The sequence below is a fragment of the Chionomys nivalis genome, chromosome 13 (assembly GCF_950005125.1).
Source record: "Chionomys nivalis chromosome 13, mChiNiv1.1, whole genome shotgun sequence".
Lineage (NCBI taxonomy): Eukaryota > Metazoa > Chordata > Mammalia > Rodentia > Cricetidae > Chionomys > Chionomys nivalis.
In genome coordinates, this window is record NC_080098.1 from 75,875,916 (window position 1) to 75,898,253 (window position 22,338).

The 22,338-nt window shown below is 43.5% G+C and overlaps 1 protein-coding gene across 4 annotated transcripts; it reads right to left on the minus strand.

Moving 5' to 3' along the window:
* Positions 1 to 3,564: 3,564 nt before the first annotated feature.
* Znf367 (zinc finger protein 367) lies at positions 3,565 to 19,004 on the minus strand. Of its 4 annotated transcripts, none has more exons than XM_057788149.1 (5): positions 18,356 to 19,004; positions 10,677 to 10,827; positions 9,307 to 9,426; positions 8,078 to 8,216; positions 3,565 to 5,997 (listed from the first exon to the last, which is right to left on the minus strand). In XM_057788149.1, exons 1-5 carry the CDS (start codon positions 18,773 to 18,775, stop codon positions 5,775 to 5,777), a joined length of 1,053 nt encoding a protein of 350 aa, XP_057644132.1. In that variant the 5' UTR covers positions 18,776 to 19,004; the 3' UTR covers positions 3,565 to 5,774. The 4 variants fall into 4 exon arrangements, with proteins under 4 accessions (XP_057644132.1, XP_057644135.1, XP_057644133.1 ...); XM_057788152.1 differs by lacking the exon at positions 18,356 to 19,004 and adding an exon at positions 18,052 to 18,121 and having other exon boundaries at positions 3,576 to 5,997; XM_057788150.1 differs by lacking the exon at positions 18,356 to 19,004 and adding an exon at positions 12,041 to 12,171 and having other exon boundaries at positions 3,576 to 5,997.
* Between the last annotated feature and the right edge of the window lie 3,334 nt (positions 19,005 to 22,338).

The following is a 22,338-nucleotide window of genomic DNA, read 5'->3' on the forward strand; positions in this document are numbered from 1 at the left end:
CCCAGCACCAGGTACTGCTGAAAAGCCGGCCTTAGCCTGCGGTCCAGTGGACCGCCCTCAGGCCACACCTCCGGCAAGGCTGAGATTTGCTTCCGCTTTTTTTTTTTTTTTTTGGTTTGTTTAAAAAAAAAAAAGTATAATTTACATCCTACAGGACGCGCCTGAATTGCTAATTTGAGATGCGTATTTGACAAATGAATACATCCAAGTATACCACGAAAATCCAAGTTCAACCTCCCCTTAAAGCGTGAGAGTTCCCCTAGGCCCTTCCGAACGGAGCTCTGGAACTCTCTCTGCTATAGCACTGCATTAGACCTTCTTTTGGATGGTTTGGTGCTTGAAAGCACCCCCAACTACATGGGTCCATTTGCCAATGAGGGAATTTTTGTCGTTTCCAATGTACAATTACTAAAAACACTTCTAGGCACATTTGAAGGGCAAGCGCTTGTGTGGAACGCTGTTTCCCGTTCATAAATGCCTAGGACTGGAGCGGAAGAGCAGGGGTAGTCAAGTATTCGGCTTCTCTTCTGGATGCTTCAGGTCTCCCTCACCCAAGGTCCACTTCTACCTAGGACAACAGTGCAGGATCACTGGTTCTTGGGAATCAAGGCTGGGAACTGCAGAACGGCTGTAGTGTTATTTCCAATGAAGTGTCCCATATTTTTAATTCTATTTAAAAAATCTGAAATTTGAGCCTTTTAGAAATGCTTAAGATTCCCTTTTAAATAAAGCTAAAATCCAACTGTATAAAGGCTCGAACTGTCTGTCAACAGCTGGATTAGAAGCTGAGTGGAACTTTTGAGAAGTGGTCTACCTCTGAAAATTTTGGCTAGATTACCCAAGGCGGGGGAGGGAGGGCATGCAAGATTTTAAAATCTGAATTATGGAGGAGCAGGGGTTAGGACCTCTAGTTGTTCTTGTTGAGAACCCAGGCTGTTCTAGCACATAGACCAGGCAGCTCAAAACTGCCTATAACCCGCCGGGCGGTGGTGGCACACGCCTTTAATCCCAGCACTCGGGAGGCAGAGGCAGGCGGATCTCTGTGAGTTCGAGACCAGCCTGGTCTACGAAGCTAGTTCCAGGACAGGCTCCAAAGCCACAGAGAAACCCTGTCTCAAAAAACCAAAAAAAAAAAAAAAAAAAAAAAAACTGCCTATAACCCTAGATCCGTGCAGATCCGAGCCTCATAGCCAGAATTAACAATAAAACAAATCATAAAAGAAAACTATGAATATAGTCACTTGGGCTGATTTCCTCCAAAAGATCTGTTGTTTCTGGTCACTCTCCACATAGTCACATTTACAATCCTGCAGACATGAAGTACTAATCCCAGCACGTTACTAATCCCGTCCCATCTCCCACCCCCACACACAAAAGGGCAGGCTCACTGCCTTCCCTATTACTATAATTTAAGACCTTAGGATAGGGCTGGCAATAATTAATACTTAACTACACTAGAGCCTTTGAGATAGGAAAGAAGATAAAAACGCATGCCTGATGACCCAAGTCTGGTCCCCAGAATCATGTTAGAGAGAGCCCATTCCAAGTTATCCCCTGGCCTCCACACATAAACCCAGGGCAATGCACCTCCCCCACCCACCCACCCACTGCCACCCATGTTTTGTTTTTCTAAAAATTAACTACACCAATATAATTGAATGAGAAATAAAAAAAGATGACTGTCCCTAGGTATGGTGGAAGAGGCTTATTGTGATAAAAGGGAAAATATGGCCAGAGGCAGAGGCATCTGGAGGAGTCCAGAGTGAACAAAACCCTGAGCCTGGCTGTATGAGGAGAGTGGAGAAGGAAGAGGGGAGAGACAGGAGACCAAGAGACCAAAAGGACAAAAGGGCCAGCATGGCCAAAGTGGCTTATTATATAGGGGGAAGCAGCTGGCGGAAGTGTAGTGATATTTTGCTTGTGTTTTAACAAATTAAGGTTGCCTGAAGATCAGAGTGCAGAGCTAAGTCACTGAAGGCCAGGGAGTAATGGCTCATACCTTAAGTCCCAGGAGGAAAACAAAGGCAGAGCTGTTAGCTCAAAGCCACCCTCAGTTATTCCCTCCAAAAGAAAAATAAAGGTTATCTCAGCAGTTGGGATCCCACAACAGGGAGGTAGAGACAGGATTGATATGGCTGGGTAGAGAGAGGAATATAAAGTGGGAGGAGACAGGAGCTCAGTGTAGTCTGAGGTTTGTTGGAGACAGTTGCAGTCTGAGGACAGGATTGTCCTTGTGGTCTGAGCACTGGTAGACAAAGGTCTCTCTAGTGGCTGGCTGCAAGGCTTCTCTGATCTTCCAGCTTTTGCTCCGGGTTTTTATCATTGAGAACAGTTAGAATTTGTGCTACAGGGAAGGGCCCAGTCCCTGGGTAGAGAGTTCAGGGTAGGCGGTGGGGTGTGCCTGCCAGGAGAACCTTGTAACAGGTGAGGATTGAGTGATGCTGGAAGAACCTGGTGACCACCTTGGTCAGCCATTTGTCCCAGGTTTGAGTCCCAACATCAGTATATGTATGCCCACACATACATGTATAGAGATGTACCCACTCATCCCAGCACATGTGGAGGCTAGAGATTGACACTGGGATTTTTGTGTGTGTGGATGTTTTTAGAGACAGGATTTCTCTGTGTAGTCTTTGCTGCCTTGGAAATACATCTGGTCCTGAACTCAGAGATCCGCCTGCCTCTGCCCCCCAAATGCTGGGACTAAAGGTTTGTGCCACTTCTGGGCGGAATGCTGGGATCTTCCCTCAATTTCTCCTTGCCCTATTTTAGCAGGAACTGGAGCCTGCCATTTCGGGTAGGTTGGCTGATAGGCAAGAGAGCCCCTGTGATCTACTGGAGCTGGAGGCCTCACCACCCTGCCCAGCTTTTATGTGGGTGCTGGGGATCGAACTCCAGTCCTCATGTTTGTGCAGCATGCACTGGGCCATCTCCCCAGCCCCAGCATAATTTTAGCACTGTGATAATGAATGAGGTGAGGAAATTAACATCAACACACCAAGCCAATATCGATACGGTAATAAGCTTTTAATCCCAGCATTCAAGAGGCACAGACACACAGATCTACAGAGTGAAATCCACATCAGTCAGGGCTACAAAGTGAGACCCTGTCTCAAAACAGTTTTAAAGAAACAGTAATTTGCCGGGCGGTGGTGGCGCACGCCTTTAATCCCAGCACTTGGGAGGCAGAGGCAGGTGAATCTCTGTGAGTTCGAGACCAGCCTGGTCTACAAGAGCTAGTTCCAGGATAGGCTCCAAAGCCACAGAGAAACCCTATCTCGAAAAACCAAAAAAAAAAAAAAAAAAGAAAGAAAAGAAAAGAAAGAAACAGTAATTCAGACTATGTGTGTGTGTGTGTGTGTGTGTGTGGTGCTGAAGGCTGGATATATGATGTAGTTCAGTGGTAGGATGCTTGCCTTTTTTTTTTTTTTTTTTTTTTAAGGCCCTGAACCTTAGAAAAGCTATCTGAGAGAGCTAAGGTAATGGATGTCAGGTTATGGATTGTTTCTATTTTTTTAGGGTTTGTTTTTATAGCAGTTATTTAATTTTGATAGAGAAATAAATTATAAAAGCTGCAAGAATGACCCATGTCCTTTAAGCTTTAAATTAAAATAAAATTTTATTCAAAGCATCTTTTAAAATACAGCATGTTTATTAATATGCTGTTAACTCTGCCAAACTACAACTTAGCCATATGAAGCATAAAACACTTCAAAAATCTGAATGTAACCACATTTTTAAAACAAAAAGCAGTCATAACACACCTCAAATTTTAGATGTCAATGTATTTTGTCCAAGTACATAGCATATATATACCCTTTAAAACATGGCCAATGGTAAGCAGTTGGAATAATTTCTTAAACTGTCCAATCATACAAATAAAAATACTTGGGAACATAACTACATGGGTGACAAAGTCAGCTGGAGAAACAAAGTCCTTTTATCATCCGTGAACTGGCTAACTGCATTTTTCAAACTGTACTGCTGATCAGATTCTAAACTTCCCAGTACTGATGAGTGCTGTACTTTGATCCACATACTCCCATTCATCTGAGGGAAAGTTCTAGAGACAATGTTGAACCCCAAACCAAGAAAATTCAGATGCTATGGTCTCTTACCAAACTTATAAGTGCTCCAAGTTAAAAGTCTACATACCAGACTACAAATAAAATTCTTAGACCATTACAAATATAAATTCTGTCATTACAAAAAGCCCCTAAAGATCTGCAATTGACTGTACAGAGGACTCCATTTTTACAGTGTGTCCTCGTCACACACATTATTGTAACTACCACTTCAGTTTCACACCAGTGCTACCTCCCCTCCTCCCTCTCCAGGCCGCACAGTCTAACTACTGGTGTAATCTAAACTTGTCGGGTACTCTCTCAACTCAGAGAAAAGGCACTGAGGAGCCCATCTTCCCTGTTACTTTGAAGTCTTCAGTTAAGGGGTCTATAAATCACTGTGTTCTGTATCTAATTTCATTCCCCCTTTGAACAAAAGCTCAAGTGACAGAGATTCCTGGCTCCATAAAAGAGGTGGCTGCCTGGCCCTGGGATTCTGTTCATTCCTAAATACAGAGTGTGTGTTCAATAACTTCATCTATTTGGAGAAAATGGTTTTGAACCACCAGATAACACACTTACACAGTTAAAACTATCTCAGAAGCCTGCACACTAGAGTAGTGAATATTTACTCAAGTGTTTAACTGATAGCTCAATTTAGTGAACACAAAATAGCTTGGCATGTTATTCTGAAGTGAAGCAGAAAGGTGGGAATATGCACTGAAATATAAATATGGAGGCTCCCATTTGCTAGTAATGCTAAACAAGCAGTACAATTAAAATTTAGTGTTTACTATCAAAAGACCTAAAACATTCCACTACGAAACAGCCCTGCAGATGTCCCTTTTATTAATATAAACACAAGTGCCAATCTCATTACAGGGCCCATAAAGATCTCTCTGGTGTACACACACACATACACACACACACACACGCACCAGTTGCTGGGTTACCTAGACTTTGCAAGATTAATCACTCAGGCCCAGCAGCTGAGCAATGTGCAAAAGTCCCCAGGCCACAAGCTGGGTGAGGAGCGCTTTCTAGGCATCAGCACTAAAGCCCAGAAAGATGGGATAAGACTCATTTTTCACCAATTTAAAAAACTCTCAACTACTGCCCCATACCAAGATCCTCAAATACCTATTTTCTTCCAAGTCTATAACTTATAGCATCTTTACAAATAGTTGGCCTCCCATTTCTCTAGCCTTAATGGGCATGTGATTTTACAATTTAAAAAATATGTATCTTATACACATGTCTCACACTGCCCTGTTTCAGTGTTTACAGTACTGTCACACATACTAAAACTGTTTAAAATGATCTTATAAATAATCTATTTCAACCTTCTTTGGCTATTTGTACCAATCTGTTTTTTCATACAAATGTCTTATTCACAAAGTGCTTCCTGTGAGAACTGCTTTCAATGAATGCATTAAACTTGCAAAACCTAGCTTCCCACAACATGTAGCTTCTACCCTGTAACTGCAGTTCATATTTACAAAATATTTTAAACTTTACATCAAATCCATTTCTGTATAAAAAAAAAGTGCAATTCTCTCTCACCCCATGTCTGAGGCAACAACATTCTTCATAAGTTTCTACAGAATAGCAGCCTATGATAAGCAAATAAGGTGCTTAGCTTATGCCCAAGGATCTACTTTTTAAGTATGCTGGGCAGTACTTTTGTACAGTGAAGAGTCAGAGTCGGGGCTATTGGCGGAGTGGCGCCCCTGTTAGGTTGGCCAGCTCAATGAGCGCCAGGGCCCCATGCAGCCGCTCTCGCTGCTCCTGTAGTCGGCGCTGAGCGCCGCTCTTCTCATCGTCCTCGCCATCAGATTGGAGGTACTCCAGCGGGTCCTGCTGCTCCTGATCAGCCTTCGGAACTAGCTTGCCTTTCAGGGTGGGCGTGCGCTGCTCTCTCATCTCCCAGTACCTGTGTGAAAGGCAGGCAGATTATTTACATGGTAGATATCAGGTTGTCAAATATTTTCTTAGTGGGTCTGGAGAGATGGCTCAGCAGTTAAGAGCACTAGCTCCTCTCCCAGAAGACCTGGGTTAGGTCCCCAGCACCTACATGACAGCTCACAACCTCCAGTTCCAGGGAATCTGATGCCCTTTTCAGGCCCTCATGAACTCCTGCACAAACATACATGTAGGAGCACACACACAAAATAAATGCTATTAAAAAGTAGTTCTCAAAAGATGAAGCAAAAACAGTAAATAAACATGTTAAAAAAATTCAACATCTTTAACTATCAGGAAAATTAAAATTACAGTGAGATCCTATCTTGCCTCAATCAGACCTATTACATACTGATAGGAATAGAAATAGCTCAGCCACTTCAGCTATGCCATAGGATCCGTGTACTGTAGGCTTACTCCAGCACTATTCACAGTAGCCACATTATGGATCAGCCTAGGTCTGAGTAGATGAACAAATGAGGAAAACGTTGTAGATGCACATTGTCTGAGCACTTGTGAGTGTCAGTGCTGCCCCCGTGCACTTTCCTCATGTGGCTCCTCTTAGCCTTCAGGGTATAAACTGTCTGATGCTCTAAATAAGTTGTCTATTGCAAGAGACTGTAGTCAGCCTCATTGGTCAGCTCCATTCTCCCAGGTTCCACCACCTTTACAACAGTAAATCACATATAATGGATTTTATTCAGCCATAAAGAACAAAATTATGTAGACATAGAAAGACACAAATAGCATGTTTTTGCTCATTTGTGGATCTCAGATTTTATATAGTTTCATTAAATCGTTTATGTGTAAAGTAGAAACAAGAATGTCCAAGGGAATAAAGGTGACTAGAAGAAAAGGATATAGAGGGATTACTGTGATCATATTACCTGATAGACTTTTATGTATTTAATGAAGTCTATTACAATATCCAGTGAAGATATATTAATAAAAATGGAATGTTGTTAAGCAGTTCTTTAGTAACTGTTGTTCTGTGACTATTCAGAGGTAGCACAGGGACATGAAATTCAGGAGAAGACTCCTCCCTCAGGCATCTACAGTCAGTCCTTGCTGTTTCAGCCCTCATACTCCATGCTCTATCACGTGTTCACCATTACACCATGTGGTGCCGTGTCTGTAGCTCAGCTCAAAGGTAGAACATTTGCTAACATGTATCAAGGCCCTGAGTTCAATCCCCAACACCAGGAAAAAACAAACAAACCCCCTACCTCTATGATTATATATGAATGAGCCTTAGACACCATCTTTCTTATTTTCTAACTCCGGAGATCTAACTGCCTCTGCCTCACAAGTGCTGGGATTAAAGACATGTGTCACCACTGCTCAGCCTTTTTGAGAGGGTGGGGGCGAGACAATGGTTAACTTTTGGCAGAATTAAACACTGAACCTATGAAATATGACCAATAGCTGGGCGTGGTGGCACACGGTCTTTAATCCCAGCACTTGTGAGGGATTTAATCCCAGCATGTGTAAAGCAGAGGCAGGCACAGCTCTGTCAGCTCAAGGCCAGCCTGGGCTACAGAGCGAGTTCCAGGATGAGCAGACCAACTAAAGGAAGAAGGGAGTGCTCCAGTCAAGAGCAGAGGCCCCAAACAACAGTCACTAGGCTGCTAAAAATAAAAAACAACCCACTCTGGCTGGGGGAGGCGGAGCCACAGCAGCACTGCCAAGAAGCTGTAAGGATGTTTGCAACAGACAAGTCTTTAAGTCAAATATCCTAAGAGAAAGATTTTTATACTGACCTCCTTGTTGCCATGACATGCAAATTCATGAGTGTTCCATATTTTTCAACAGTGAAACAAAGCAAATGAGACACTATTCTTGAGGCAGCACACAAACTATTATATTTCATTTCTATCACACATAGATCCCAAGAACCATTAACAACTCTATAGGAAATAAAGGGTTATCTGAACTATTTTATAAAGTATGTATAAAAGTAATTTATTTAAAATGAGAGGAGAATTCTCAAAATGTAATATGAACCCAAGCCCCAAAGGCACCTTTCTGGGAGACAACACACGCAGCCTTACTTTGCCAGCCACTCGGCAGCAGCTTTGTTGTCTGCAGACTGATGCTTGCTGAGTGTATCTGTTGGCTCTTCTCTCTTCAGCCTGGCATAGGGGTGCTTTGGACAGTGGCGGTTTGCATGGGTGAATCTGCTTAGGCAGCCTTTAAAACACAGAAGAAATGCTCACTAGAAACTGGACATTCAGACATACTAAACACGCTCAGCTTCAATACATTCTATAATCAAACAAACATCCATAGTCTCCTCCATGGGATCCAATGCCCTCCCTCTGACCTCTGTAGACACCAAGAACACATACAGTATGCATATATGCATGCAGATAAACACATGCTCATAAAATAAAATAAATTTAAAAAATTAAGCTTTCTATCATGTCAGCTGTGGTTTTACACACCTTTGATTCCAGCACTCAGGAGACAGAGGCAGATGGATTTCTTTGAGTTTGAAGCCAGCTTGGTCTACAGAGTGAGTTCCAGGCCCTGCAATGCTACATGTGAGACCCTGTCTCAGAAAGAAAAAGAAGTTTCCTCTCATATGTGGAAACTAAAAATAAATACCCTGTAAACATTTATAAGATGTAGGCAAATTATCAAGAAAACCACCAAAAAAGGACAGAACTATACTGAAATATAACTGAAAATTTATGCACTTTTAAAATGTTTTTTTTTTTTTTTTTTGGACACTGTGATTTAAAAAATACTTCAAGGGCCAGCAAGATGGCTCAATGGGTAAAGGCAATTGCATCCAAGCCTGATAACCTAAGTTTGATCCCTAGAATCCAAGTAGTCTCCCGACCACACACACGAATAGATGGATGTAAAAATAGATCACTTTAGAAAAGATATACAATGGGGCTGGAGAGATGGCTCAGCAGTTAAGAGCACTGGCTGCTCTTTCAGAGGTCCTGGGTTCAATTCCCAGCAACCACATGGCAGCTCTCAACCATCTATGATGGGGTCTGATGCCCTCTTGTGGCATACAGACATGCATGCAGATAGAGCACTCATACTCATAAAATATATACTTAAATAAAAATTTAAAAAGAAAAAGATATATCTACTCCAGTTAATACAGTACCTGTCTAGCATGTGCCAAGATCTGAGCTTAATCCATAGCATGGGGGTAGATTTATGTTTTATAAAAGCTTTTCAACAATTCTCTCTTCTCAAAAAATCTAAGTAAAACTACCCTTACTCTAACTACTCTAAAATATCACTTCTAACACCGTACCATTTTCTGAACAGACAAAAGGCTTCTCTCCGGTGTGAAGACGTTGATGTGTTTTCAGCTGTCCACTCTGAACAAAGGCTTTTCCACAATCAGGATAGTCACACAGATATGGTCTCTCACCTAAGAAGACAGACATCATATCAGACCTGAGGCAGAAAGGCAAGAGGAGGAAGGGACAGGAGGACAATCCTCTTTACAGGGGTCAGAACTCCAGTGAGCAATGCCCCACACACCAGAGCAGCCCTCCTCCACAGAGCACACTGCTTCCTCTAGGTCTTGAGGACTTAGAAACCCAGGTATAGTCCTTGATAGCAACATCTTCAGCTTCTGTATACTTTTCTCCTCAACACTCCAGCTATGAGGCTTTCCTGATTGATACACTACTTCCAATTCTGCTGTCTGTGGCTATTTCCTGGGTCTCGCTCACCAGAGGGGATGCTGTAATAGTCTGCTAGCTGATCTCCAGTCTCCATACACTGCCTCAAGCTGGACGCACCAGCACAGAACACTGCTTTTGTGTTTGTAGTATCAGTAATTCCTCAGACCATCCCAAGCCCTGCTGAGCTCCTTAGACAACTCAAAGTGGCCTGCTGATTTTTAAACGGTTCCTAATATCTTCTCTGCAGGCAATGTCACCAATTCATTAGCTACTTGGAGAAGGGTCTTTATTTTCCTTCAGAAGAGACATTCCAGCCAGGAGGCAATGCTTTTTTATCTGTTTCTTATCCTTAAAAATACTGGTGATAGTGGAGCACACCTTTAAATCCCAGCACTCAGGAAGCAGAGGCCAGCCTGGTCTACAGAGCTAGTTCCAGGAAACCAAGGCTATACAAAGAAACTCTGTCTCAAAAACAAAACAAAACAACAACAACAACAAAAAACAACAAAGAAAAAAACCCATAAACAAACAAACCCACACCATCCTCCCTGCCCTTTCAAATCCTCACACAGGCTCTCAGCAGCACTTTGTACCCCCCATGAAGTGTCCTGTGGTATTTATTTACCTCAGGAGTCTCCTGCAGAAATTCTTACTTTCTGCATCATTTAAATTTCTACATACAACATAATGAAAGCTAGATAAGATGCTCAAAAATATCAATTTTAATTATTGTATTATTTATTGCAAATGACAAACTTTAACCAATCACAAGTCTTTCAATATGACTCAAAACAGTGACACATCCCTTAACATCACATTACTTACAGACACATTTACAGTCATGATAGCTATATATGCAACCAGGCAATGGTGGCGCAGGCATTTAATCCCAGCAGTCAGGAGGCAGAGGCAGGCAGATCTCTGTGAGTTCGAGCCCCCAACTAACCAAGTATTACTTCTAGCCATTTCTACAATGTTGTTGTCATCTTACCTGTATGAGTCCTTTTGTGAGCCTGGAGTGATTTCTCCCTTGGAAACACCCTGTTACAGATGTTACAGCGGATCCTGCTGGACGAATGTTCTCCTTCATTTATTAAGTCCCGGACAGTGTCTGCTCTGGGTCTACCACGTCGGATTCCATCCTGTTGACATTTTATAGACTTTAATATAATTTCCTATAATCAAAGCAGTATACAGGATGGTCGAGTTGGGGGAAGGATGAAATGGGAGAACAATGAAAGGGAGATCTTGACAGAGCCATTATGGGGTTAAGGAGAAACCTGGTGCCAGGGAAATTCCCAGGAATCCATCAGAATGACCCCAGTAAGACTCCTAGCAATAGAGAAGAGGGTACCTGAATTGGCCTTCCCTGTAATCAGATTCACGAATACCCTGAATGTCATCATAGAACCTTCATTCAGTCATTGAAGGAACCAGAAGCAGAGATCCACAACCAAATTCCAGGCCAAGCTCCAGGAATTCAGTCAAAGAGAGGGAGTAGGGAATATATGAACAAGGGAGGTCAAGATCATGAAGGGGAAATCTACAGAGACAGCTGAATCAAGTTTGTAGGAACTCATGAACTCTAAACCAACAGCTGTGGAGCCTCCATGGGACCGAACTAGGCCCCTGCATGTGAGAGACAGTTGTGTAGCTTGGTCTATCTGAGGGGCCCCTGGCAGAAGGACCAGGATCTGTCTCTGGTGTATGAGCTAGCTTGCTGGAGCCCATTACCTATGGTGGGATGCCCTGCTCAACCATAATGCAGGGGAGGGAGGGGCCTGGTTCTGCCACCTCAACTTAATGGGCCAGGCTTTTTTGACTCACCAAGGAAGGACTTACCCTTTGGGAGAAATGGATGGGGAGTGGGCTGGGGGAAGGTGAGGGAGGGTGGGAGGAGGGGTGGGAAGGAGAAATGGGGTTGGAATGTAAAATGAAATTTTATATATATTATTATATATTAAAATAAAAAAGATAAAAACTACTTAAAAAAAAAGTAATAAAAAAAGCCGGGCGGTGGTGGCGCACGCCTTTAATCCCAGCACTTGGGAGGCAGAGGCAGGTGGATCTCTGTGAGTTCGAGACCAGCCTGGTCTACAAGAGCTAGTTCCAGGACAGGCTCCAAAACCACAGAGAAACCCTGTTTCGAAAAACTTAAAAAAAAAAAAAAAAAAAAAAAAAAGTAATAAAAAAAAGATAAAAACTGAGTAGCATCAGCAAGAATGGGCTCCAATAGCCCACCTCTCCACAGATAACAGAAAACTAGAATCAGTGGTCACAGACCTAGTATAGTCTACCAGCAACCATCTCATCAAATACTAAATCAACAAACATCCTTACAGCATTTTCACTTACCCATTCTTTCTTTACCCAGTAACAACTTTCATTCAAAATGTCTATATTCTTAGTGTGTGACCCTTGTCCCCACTTGCAAACGGCAGACCAGACCCTATTCTGCATGAACTGTCTGCTGTGACTTGGACTGGGCATTTGATGAACTGACTGACACAAGGCACTTGTTTTTGCCTCACCTAACTCGGATATCTGTCAGGATTTAAGACTAACTATTGAGAGGGCATTGCTCATAAACCTTGTAAAACAACCTGCTGTTCTCTGGACCAAAATATTGGTTTCAGCTAAAGCAAGCAGACACAGGAAAAGCCTGGGAGAAAAAAATCAGGGAGAAAGTTTTTTTTTTTTTGTAAAGTTAGGACACCAAAAAACACAGAAAATTGAGCATACTCCCAGAAAACCCTGAACTCAGTCAGAAGCTCTATCTGGGGCTGATCAAGCTCAACACACAAGAACGTGAAAGCTGTAGCAGCTGTAAACAGGTGGGTGAGCAAAACGTATTCACAGTTGAGAATGTGGCTCGGGGTAGAGGCACTTGCTTACGCCGGAAGCCCTGAGCTTAATCTCAGTCCTCTGCCCTAGAAAGAGATACCATAAACGAAAACGGCACAGGTGCAGTTTTAATAGGCTACTGAAACTAAGGTAATGTGGATTCAAAATAAATTATTATACATTTAAAAAGTGAATTAATAATTTCAGGACAATCACCAGGAAGTTTAAAAAAGAAATTAAAATGGTGTATGAGGGAAAGTCAGCTCAACATACAAGGCATCAATAAAGAAATTGAGAAACAGACCAAGTTGAATGAACATTAAAAAAAAAAAAAAACAAAAACAGAAGTCCTTCCTCATCAGTAACTTTGAAAACGAGGAGGGCAAAGTCTCCCATTAAAATGCTAAGACTGAGATTTTCAATGACAACTACATGCTTCCCACAAGATCTAATTTAGATAAAACATGACTATATTAGTAAAAGGACATAAAAAGATAATTACAGATACTTCACACCAAATAGACTCCCTAATATGCACAATTAAAAATGACATAAGTAATGGAAGAAATAGTTCAAAATAATCTGGAGACTTCAATAGTGTGTAAGGCAAATAAGCAGGACCACAAAGAAAGAGGACAGACAGGGTGAAACACATCTCAATGTATCCTAGGCCCCTTTCCTGGACACAAAGAATGAAGCTGTAAGTTAACAACACATGGAAAAACGGGGAAAAAAAAAAAACTTAGAGAATTAAATACTCAAAAGCTGTACAAGACAAAAGAGAAAACATTTTGATATAACTGAAAACAGATTACAACTCCTGAGTCAGGAATCTGAAGGTCTAAAGACATCAGTACAAGCCAAGACAAGCTCCCAAATTGGAAAGGGTCATTCTGTGTGTGCTGGGAAATGAGGCTCTAGAATCACTATTCAGTGAATGCGGGGATGCAGGGATGCAGTGGATGCAGGGACAGTGATGAAGTTTTGAAAGTTGTACAACAGTCAATATCCTAAATGTCAGAATTATACACTTCATAATGTTAATAATTTAATGTCATACAGTTTTACCTTAATTTAAAAAAAAGTTCAAGTCTTTAATCCCAGCACTTGGCAGAGGCAGATGGATTTTTATGAGTTCAAGGCCAACCAAGACTACATAAGCCTCAAAAAGAAAAAAAATAAAATTTAAAAAAAAAAAAATCAAGGGGCTGGAGAGATGGCTCAGTGGTTAAGAGCATTGCCTGCTCTTCCAAAGGTCCTGAGTTCAATTCCCAGCAACCACATGGAGGCTCACAACCATCTAAAATGAGATCTGATGTCCTCTTCTGGCCTGCAGGCAGACACACAGACAGAATATTTTATACATAATAAATAAATAAATAAATAAATATGTTTTTAAAAATTAAAAAAAAAAGACACTATAATGGGACATACCTGTAATCCCTGCACTCAGGAGTCGAGGCAGGATGATTACAAGTGAGTCTAAGGCCTGCCTGGGCTACAAATGAAACTCTATCTCAAAACCAACCAACAAACAAAAGACAATTGAAATAGCTGATAGCATTCCAGCGTGTCACAAATGTATTACAGTAACAACATAGCAACAACACAGAATTGAATAATGTTATGGGAAGTCTGTACTATCTCCTCTAATCTAAAACGACATGTTTTTCTTTAAGAATTCATTTTATTTTCCAGGTAAGTTGTCACATCCATAGGTTACATGAAAACCGAACAGTGCTAGAAGTATCATGCACAGCTACAAGCACTGTAAAGATGTTGTCACTGCTTTTCTTGTAAAAACCTACAGGTTTCCAAAGCATAAATCTTAGCCTCAAACCTAGAATGAAAATTTGGCTCTAACCAAATTTCTTTCAGTCAATTTTCACTTTGAAAGAGAAACTCACAACAGGCATGGTGGCACACACCTTTAATTCCAATACTCTAGATCTGTGAGTTCAAGGCCAGCCTGGTGTACAGAGCTAGTTCCAGACAGCCAGGACTACACAGAAAACCCGTCTCAAATAACCAAAAAGAAAAAGAATTAATTAAAGAACCCACTACTATTTTCTTTACTACTAGAGAAAAATAAGACATGTTCAGTTGTAAGGGGCGCACAAATACAACATATTTGCCATGTACAGGTAATAGCTCAATAAATGTATTCTCTTAATAAAGGAAGCAATCATCTAATGTCCCAAATAAATGAGCAGTATCTACTAGCCACACATACATGCATGCATGCCTGTGTGTGCACATCTGGGAACCAGAGGCCAGTGTCAAGTGTCCTCTATCCCTCTCCACCTTATTTTTGGAGACAGGGTCTCTAGCTGAACCTGAAACTCACCATTTCTACTAGGCTACCCGGCCAGAGGCCCCGGGATCTGTCTGTCTTTCTACATCCATCACTGTGGACATAGATAGATGTGCTTCACCTAGCTTTTACGTGGGTGCTAGGGATCTGAACACAGGTCATCATGCTTATGCAGCAAGCATTTTGCACCCTGAGCAGCCTCCCCAGCCCCAACCATATATTAAAATAACCAGCATTATTTAAACAGTCCATTTTCATTTTTGTCTTAATAAGAAAACCATGTTTCTAGGCAAGTTTATCAGTAACCAATTGTATCCGTAGCCTGAAGGACAAATCTTGTCAAGATTATTGGTGATTCAAAGAAAAAGCAATGCCAGCCTGGTTGTTTACTCCTGACACTACAAAGTGTCCACTTCATGTCATGTAACAAATGGTAGCTACTATGCTAAAAATAGGTTTTTAGATGATGATCAAAAATTACTATATACAAATCAACTATGTATAAGACTACACAGACTTGGGGGCTGGAGAGATGGCTCAGTGGTTAAGAGCACCGCCTGCTCTTCCAAAGGTCCCGAGTTCAATTCCCAGCAACCACATGGTGGCTCACAGCCATCTGCAATGAGATCTGTGCCCTCTTCTGGCCTGCAGGCAGAGTACTGAGAATACTGTATACATAATAAATAAATAAATCTTTAAAAAAAAAAAAAAGACTACACAGACTCTAGATGTTTGGATATTAAAAATGAATACAGTTCAGGCAGGGGCAGGAGTGAATGGTATCAGAGAAGCAGACCCCTTGGGTCCCAAAGCATCCATCATGAGCATGGCTGGGGAATATACTATACTGGAAAACAAGAATGCCACACCTGTCCTTTCCCTCCTAAAGTATAACCACCAGGTGATGATGGTAACAGTTACACCAATAGTGCTAAGTGATCTTGTAATGAGGAACCAAAACAAGCAGGCAGGTAACATATTCTTTATCCACTCAGGAAGACAGAGTAGGTAGGGACACACAAAACAGCAACAGAAAGCTGATACAGAGTTTGCATAACTCAGATGTTAACACCTCCCCTAGGAGTCATAGCAACAAACAAAGTAAACACTGCTCACAGCCATTCAGTGCCAAGAGCTGCTGACAGGGCTACCCACAGACTCGGGCAAGCGTCATGACTCACTCAGAGATCATCACTGTAACATAAGGGGCACTGAACTCCCTTTTAAACCAACACCTTGACCAGAAACCAGACAAGGTCCCTTTCTCAAATAAAAGCATATTCCAGCATTTTCTCTGGAATATTTAGGTTTAGAATCCTAAATAAATTTCTGGAGCTGCACTTGGATCCCTTCACTAATGAAAATAAAAAAGACAGAATCTGTCATCAAATTACTTCTGAAAATTACAAATATTCTGTGAGAAGAAAAAAATACATATGTAACAGCCTTTTCACTTCCACATTACTTCTGGTATATTTTCCTCTAAAAGAGGTGAAGATGCAGAAATAAAACTCAAGTTTATGCACTGTGACAACATTTACACAGATCTGTGTAAAGATAAGTCTGACTCAAGTAAAAAAGAACACAGTTATGATTTTACTTATTTACAACAGTGGTTCTCAGCTCATGGGTAGTGGCCCTTGGGGGGGAGGGTCAAATAACGCTTTCACAGGAGTTGCCTAAGACCATCAGAAAATACAGATATTCAAACATTACAATTTCTCCTAGTAGAAATTACAAATATGAAGTAGCAATGAAATAATTTTATAGCTGGGGTCACCACAACATGAGCAACTGTATTAAAGGGTCACAGCATTAGAAGGGTTAAGAACCGTTGATTTACAACATCATTTTTCTTTGATAATCCAAAAACATATTGAGTTAAAGCTACGATTAAGCCATGGGAGGAATGGGTAGAGAGATAGCTCAGTGGTTAAGAGCACTTTTCCAGAAGACTCAAGCTAGATTTCCAGAACCCACATGGTGGCTCATAACTGTCTATGACTCCAGTTCCAGGCATGCACATGTGTAGACATACATGCAACAAAAGCATCCATACACATAATAAAATTAAAAATTAAAGTCATAAATACAAAACCTCCCACAAGTATTTGTGCATGTAAGCCATTACACTGCTTAACCTTACAAGGCATGTTCTAAGAAAGACTAAAACATTAACGCAAAAATTACAGCTACTTGCCGGGCAGTAGTGGCGCACGCCTTTAATCCCAGCACTCGGGAGGCAGAGGCAGAGGCAGAGGCAGAGGCAGGTGGATCTCTGTGAGTTCGAGACCAGCCTGGTCTACAAGAGCTAGTTCCAGGACAGGCTCCAAAACCACAGAGAAACCCTGTCTCGAAAAACAAAAAAACAAAATACAGACAAACAAAAAAAATTACAGCTACCTAAGGCACCTAAGATGTTATCCTAAGAGACTACCTAAAGCCGGCAACAGCAGCTGTTCCCTACACCAACACAGGTACCAACACCTCGACTGCTTTCAGATATGTATGCACTGACGTGCAGTCTCAGTACTCGAAGTGTGCCAAAGCAGTCTTACAACTTAACTGCTCTCCAATAATAATGCCACAGGTAAAGACTGATTTCCTCCACCAAAACAATTTCAACATTTTAGTTAAAAACCGTAATGGGATCAAACTTGTTTCAATTTATAAACAAACTATCCCTTTATCCACTAGGTGATACATCTGTAGCTAGGTGATTTGCTCACTACATCTATAGCAAACCTATGTTATTCAGGCACCCAACCAATAGAACTTGGATATCTATCTTGTATTATCAATACTTATTCCACACACAAATTTACCGGCACCTTTATAGAGCGCTGACGACTGTAAAGTATTAAAGTCTAGCTCCACAGACACAGTACCGGGTCCATCCAAGCAGTCACCCTGTACCAACACTCAAGCAAGGCTCCCCACAAAATCTTGACCAGCACTCCCAGTAGCCAACTATGCGATCTTAATGAAGACGGTTCAACAAACTCTGAAGCCTCAGCTGTTCCGGATAGAAAGTATATATTGGGCATGGTGGCGCTAGCCTAGAATCTCAGCACTCGGAAGGTAAAGGAGGGTGGAACTCTGAGAGATCGGGGCCAGCCCAGTCTACTTAGGGAGTCCCCGGCCAGCCAGGGCTACACTGATACCTCGACCCCTACCACCATAGAGGCTGGAGCCGGGAGCTCACAACCTTTCTTCCCAGATCTAGAAGCCTGAGATGCGGGGTGTCTGGACCACGGACACGGTCAGCCTCCCTCATCACCCCGCTGCACCTGCTGCCCTCGGCCCAGCCTTAGCTCCGCGCCCGTCACGTGACCACCCCGCCCCCAGGGGTCCGGTTTTGGCGCGCGGCAGTGACGTCAGCGTCCTGTCAGCCACCGCCTCCGCCGCCCCGCTTCTCCTCCCCGGCCCCGCCCCGCCCCGCGGCCGAGCCGCACCGTTAACGGGCCCAGGCTGCCCCGCGCCCCGGCCGCCTGCCCTCCCGCGCCGCTCACCTTGAGGTGGCCGCTGTCTGGGCTGCTCGCCTCCTCTTCGTCCTCCCCGCCCGACGCCCCGGTCACCGAGGCGGTGGATGGCGGCGCACCCCGCAGCGTCGGGAGCTCAGCGGCCGCTGGCAGCCCAGCCGACACGACGCCGCCCGCCGCCGCCCCTGGGCTGAGCGTCACGTTATGCGCGTTCTCCCCCCAGCGCCACGGGTACACCATGAAGTCGCTGAAACCGGGGCTGGTGGGGACGAGCGGCGGCGGCTGCTCGGGCTCCCCCACGCCGCCGCTGCTGCTGCCGCTGCTGCTGCTACTGCACGGAGGCGTTGCCGGCGTGGTCCTGATGACTGACACCAGCACGCGCTTCGGGGAGTCGTGGCAGAAGATGACCGGCGGCGGCTCCGCCATGGGTGCCGGGGCGCCGCGGATCATGCCGGCCGGCCCGTCTGCAGCCCTCGCGCTCTCAGCTCGAGCTTCGGATTGCTTGCCCGCGCTGCTCCGCCTCGGCGCCTCACAGCCCCAGGCTCATGGCAGGCGGCGCTGACCAGAGTCCCCGAGAATAACAACCTGCCGCCGCGGTCCCCCCGCTCCGGCTTTTCCCGCGTTACATTTCGCGCCTGGGCGGAACCAGTCACCGCGAGGACCCTGCGGCTGGCCGCCGCGATGAGCGACAGGTCTCGCGGGCCAATAGCAGGGCCCAGGCTGTGTTTCGTGCGGAGGGGGCGGAACCAAGTCCGAGCGCGGGTCCTTACTGCCACGTCATTGGCCGCCGCTCTCATATTTTTTTTCCTCTCTCTCTTTTTTTTTTTTTTTTTTGTCTTGAGGGCCAACAGCGTTCGAAAAGTCGGTCGGAGCGCGCTTCTCCTCCGGACACACCCGTCGGAAGCTCCGCCCCCTTCGGTGTGCCCTGCAAAAGGAGGCTGATGATTGGAGCGCTGCGGGGAAGGGGGGGGGGCAGAGCACCCTAGGCCCCGCCCACACCAGTAAAGGTCGCTGCTGGGCAGGAAGGGCTCCCCACCTCCCCACCCTACCGAACCCCGCCCGCCTGGGGCCCGCCTGTGTCTGTTGGGCGGTGGTTTCCCGCGCGTAGCCTGTTTAAAGGGCCGTGGCCATGCCGGGCCCTGGCCCTACCCCGAGCTCAGCGACAGCAGGGCACAGGTTTTTCTATTCGAGACGAGTCACCCGAGTCTCTCGACATAGCCCTAGCTGACCCGGAACTCACTGTATACCAGGCTGGCCTCGAACTCACATTCCCCTGCCTCTAGCTTGCTAGGACTAAGGCGAGCGCCAGCATGCCCGCCTAATGGAGTCCTGGGACCAGCGTCGCTAAGAATGAGTCCTGCAGCCCTCCCCCTCCCCCCGCCGCCGGGAGCTTGCTACCAAACTCGGGACCGCGGTGGGGTGCAGGAACGACCGCGCACTCATAAGGCTGCTCCCGCCGTCTGCTCCCTTCCTATCTCGGCACCCTACGCCCGAACAGTGGCAAATCGAAGGCCCAACCTCTTCACTGGAAGGTGCAAGCGTGGCTCCGGCTCACTTGCTTGCCGTGTTTTCCAGGCAGTCCGACGCTAGTAGCGGTTCAAAGACTTGAATCGACAAATAAATTATTAAGTAGTTAAAGGATAGAACTGGTAACTGTATTTTCCAGACAGCCTGATCCTAGTAGCGGTTCAGTAAAGATTTATATTTATATATATATATATATATATATATATATATATATATATATATATATATATATATATATTGAATGAATATGCAGTGGTCAAGCGATAGAACTGGTAACTCCATCATGTGTGCAAAATAACACGTTAACTAAACCTGCTAATGCAAAGCTATGCATAAGTTAATTTAGCCACAATGTTTTGTTTTGCTTTAAAGGGAATTTCCCAAGTTAACAAATCAAAGCAGCCAATAGTGTGTGTCTTATGTTTTATTTTTTTTTCCAGTGGAGAAATCACATTTTATTTTGCCATAAACAAAATATGGCAAGATACAGAAATCAAATCTGATTTCATGGAGAGAAAGTAACTTGGGAACAGAAGTGAAAATATTTCAAGGGGATACACTGAATAATGTGTATCTTTGAAGTGGGACAAGTGAAAATATCCTTTCAAAAATAAGGAACTGGGCAGACAGACAGATGGCTCCGTGGTTAAGAGCACTCGCTGCTCTTCAGGAACCTGCCTTCTAGCACCCATGGTAGCAGCATGTAATTCCCTCTTCTGGTTTCCTAGGACAATGTATGCATATGATATACACGAAGGAAGCATAACAACTTAAAATTGTAAATATGTATTCTTTTTTTCCTGGAGGCTGGCTACTAGAGCTGGTATCTACTGTATGTGTAGGGCAAATCCAGATGAGATTTTAATAGTCAATCTGGAAACTGAAAGCTCAGCTTTTGTTTCCCTTAATGTAATAAAATTGTGAAACAAAAAAGTTTACAATTTAAAAACAAAAAACCTTACTACAATTTTTGGAATCCCCTGAAAGGGAATTATAAGTCATCTATCTGACAATTGATAGTGAAAGGAAAAAGAGGGATGGTCACAGGAACACTCGAATTCTGGGCTGGCAAGAGTCAACGGTTAAACACTGGCCGATAGTTCCTGTGTAGCATTCACAACATGCCCATATGCAGGATGAATCACAGAGCAAGCAGTACACTGACTTAATGCTTCTAAAAATTACCCCTGAGCAAGGGTAACCGGGAAATTCCACTGGCTTCCAGCCTCAAGAGAATGAAAAACATATCAGGAATGTGGGGATTCACCTGAGTGTGATGCTGGGAGAATTGAAGTCACTTTGAGAGCTGCTTCTGGTTCCACTTCTGTGCTCCCAGGGGGCTATATGAAGTGTGGTTATATTCTGGAAATCTATGTTCTGTCCTGGATATAATTAACAAACAGTCTAATGATGTGTAATAACTCTGAAGACAGACTAAAACCCATCTCAAGCCGGATGGTGGTAACACGTGCCTTTAGTTCAGACACTCAGGAGGCAGCAGCAGATGAATTTCTAAGTTCAATGCCAGCCTGAGCTACACAGTGAGTTCCAGGACAACCAGGGCTACACAAAAAACTGTCTCGAAAAAGAAAAACAAACAAAAATCTCAGAAAACAGATTACATTATTTTATTTGACTAATTGTTCAAATTGTAGTCCCTAGGGGCTTGGGAGTGTGGTTTATTGGCACACCTAGGAATATGTAAGGTTTTGGACTCAATCCTCAGCACCCACTATGGAAAAAAAGTCTGATAAAAGTCTTTTAAAATGTATCTTTTTTTAAAAAAATATAGACATTCTTGGTTCTTTTTAAAAAATATTTATTTATTTATTTATTTATTTATTTATTTATTATGTATACAATATTCTGTCTGTGTGTGTTTGCAGACCAGAAGAGGGCAGCAGACCTCGTTACAGATGGTTGTGAGCCACCATGTAGTTGCCGGGAATTGAACTCATGACCTTTGGAAGAGCAGGCAATGCTCTTAACGACTGAGCCATCTCTCCAGCCCCTTAAAATGTATCTTAAAGTCTCAAAATGGAATTAAAAAAGGTTTTTCAATTTGAACATGTAGTGTATAAAGAAGCACGAGTCTACTTTATTGCTAATTAATACAATTTTTTTTTTTAAGTTTTTGACACTAAATTTCTGGGTGTTATTGTAGTTGTTGTTTGTTGTTTTTGTCCTTTTTCCAGACAGAGTTTCTCTGTGTAACCCTGGCTGTTCTGGGACTCACTATGTAGCTCAGGCTGGCCTCGAACTTAAGAGATCCATCTGCCTCTGCCTCCCAAGTGCTGGGACTAAAGGCATGCACCATCACTGACTGGCTACATAATAATTTTTTTTTTTTTTTTTTTTTTTTGGTTTTTCGAGACAGGGTTTCTCTGTGGTTTTGGAGCCTGTCCTGGAACTAGCTCTTGTAGACCAGGCTGGTCTTGAACTCACAGAGATCCACCTGCCTCTGCCTCCCGAGTGCTGGGATTAAA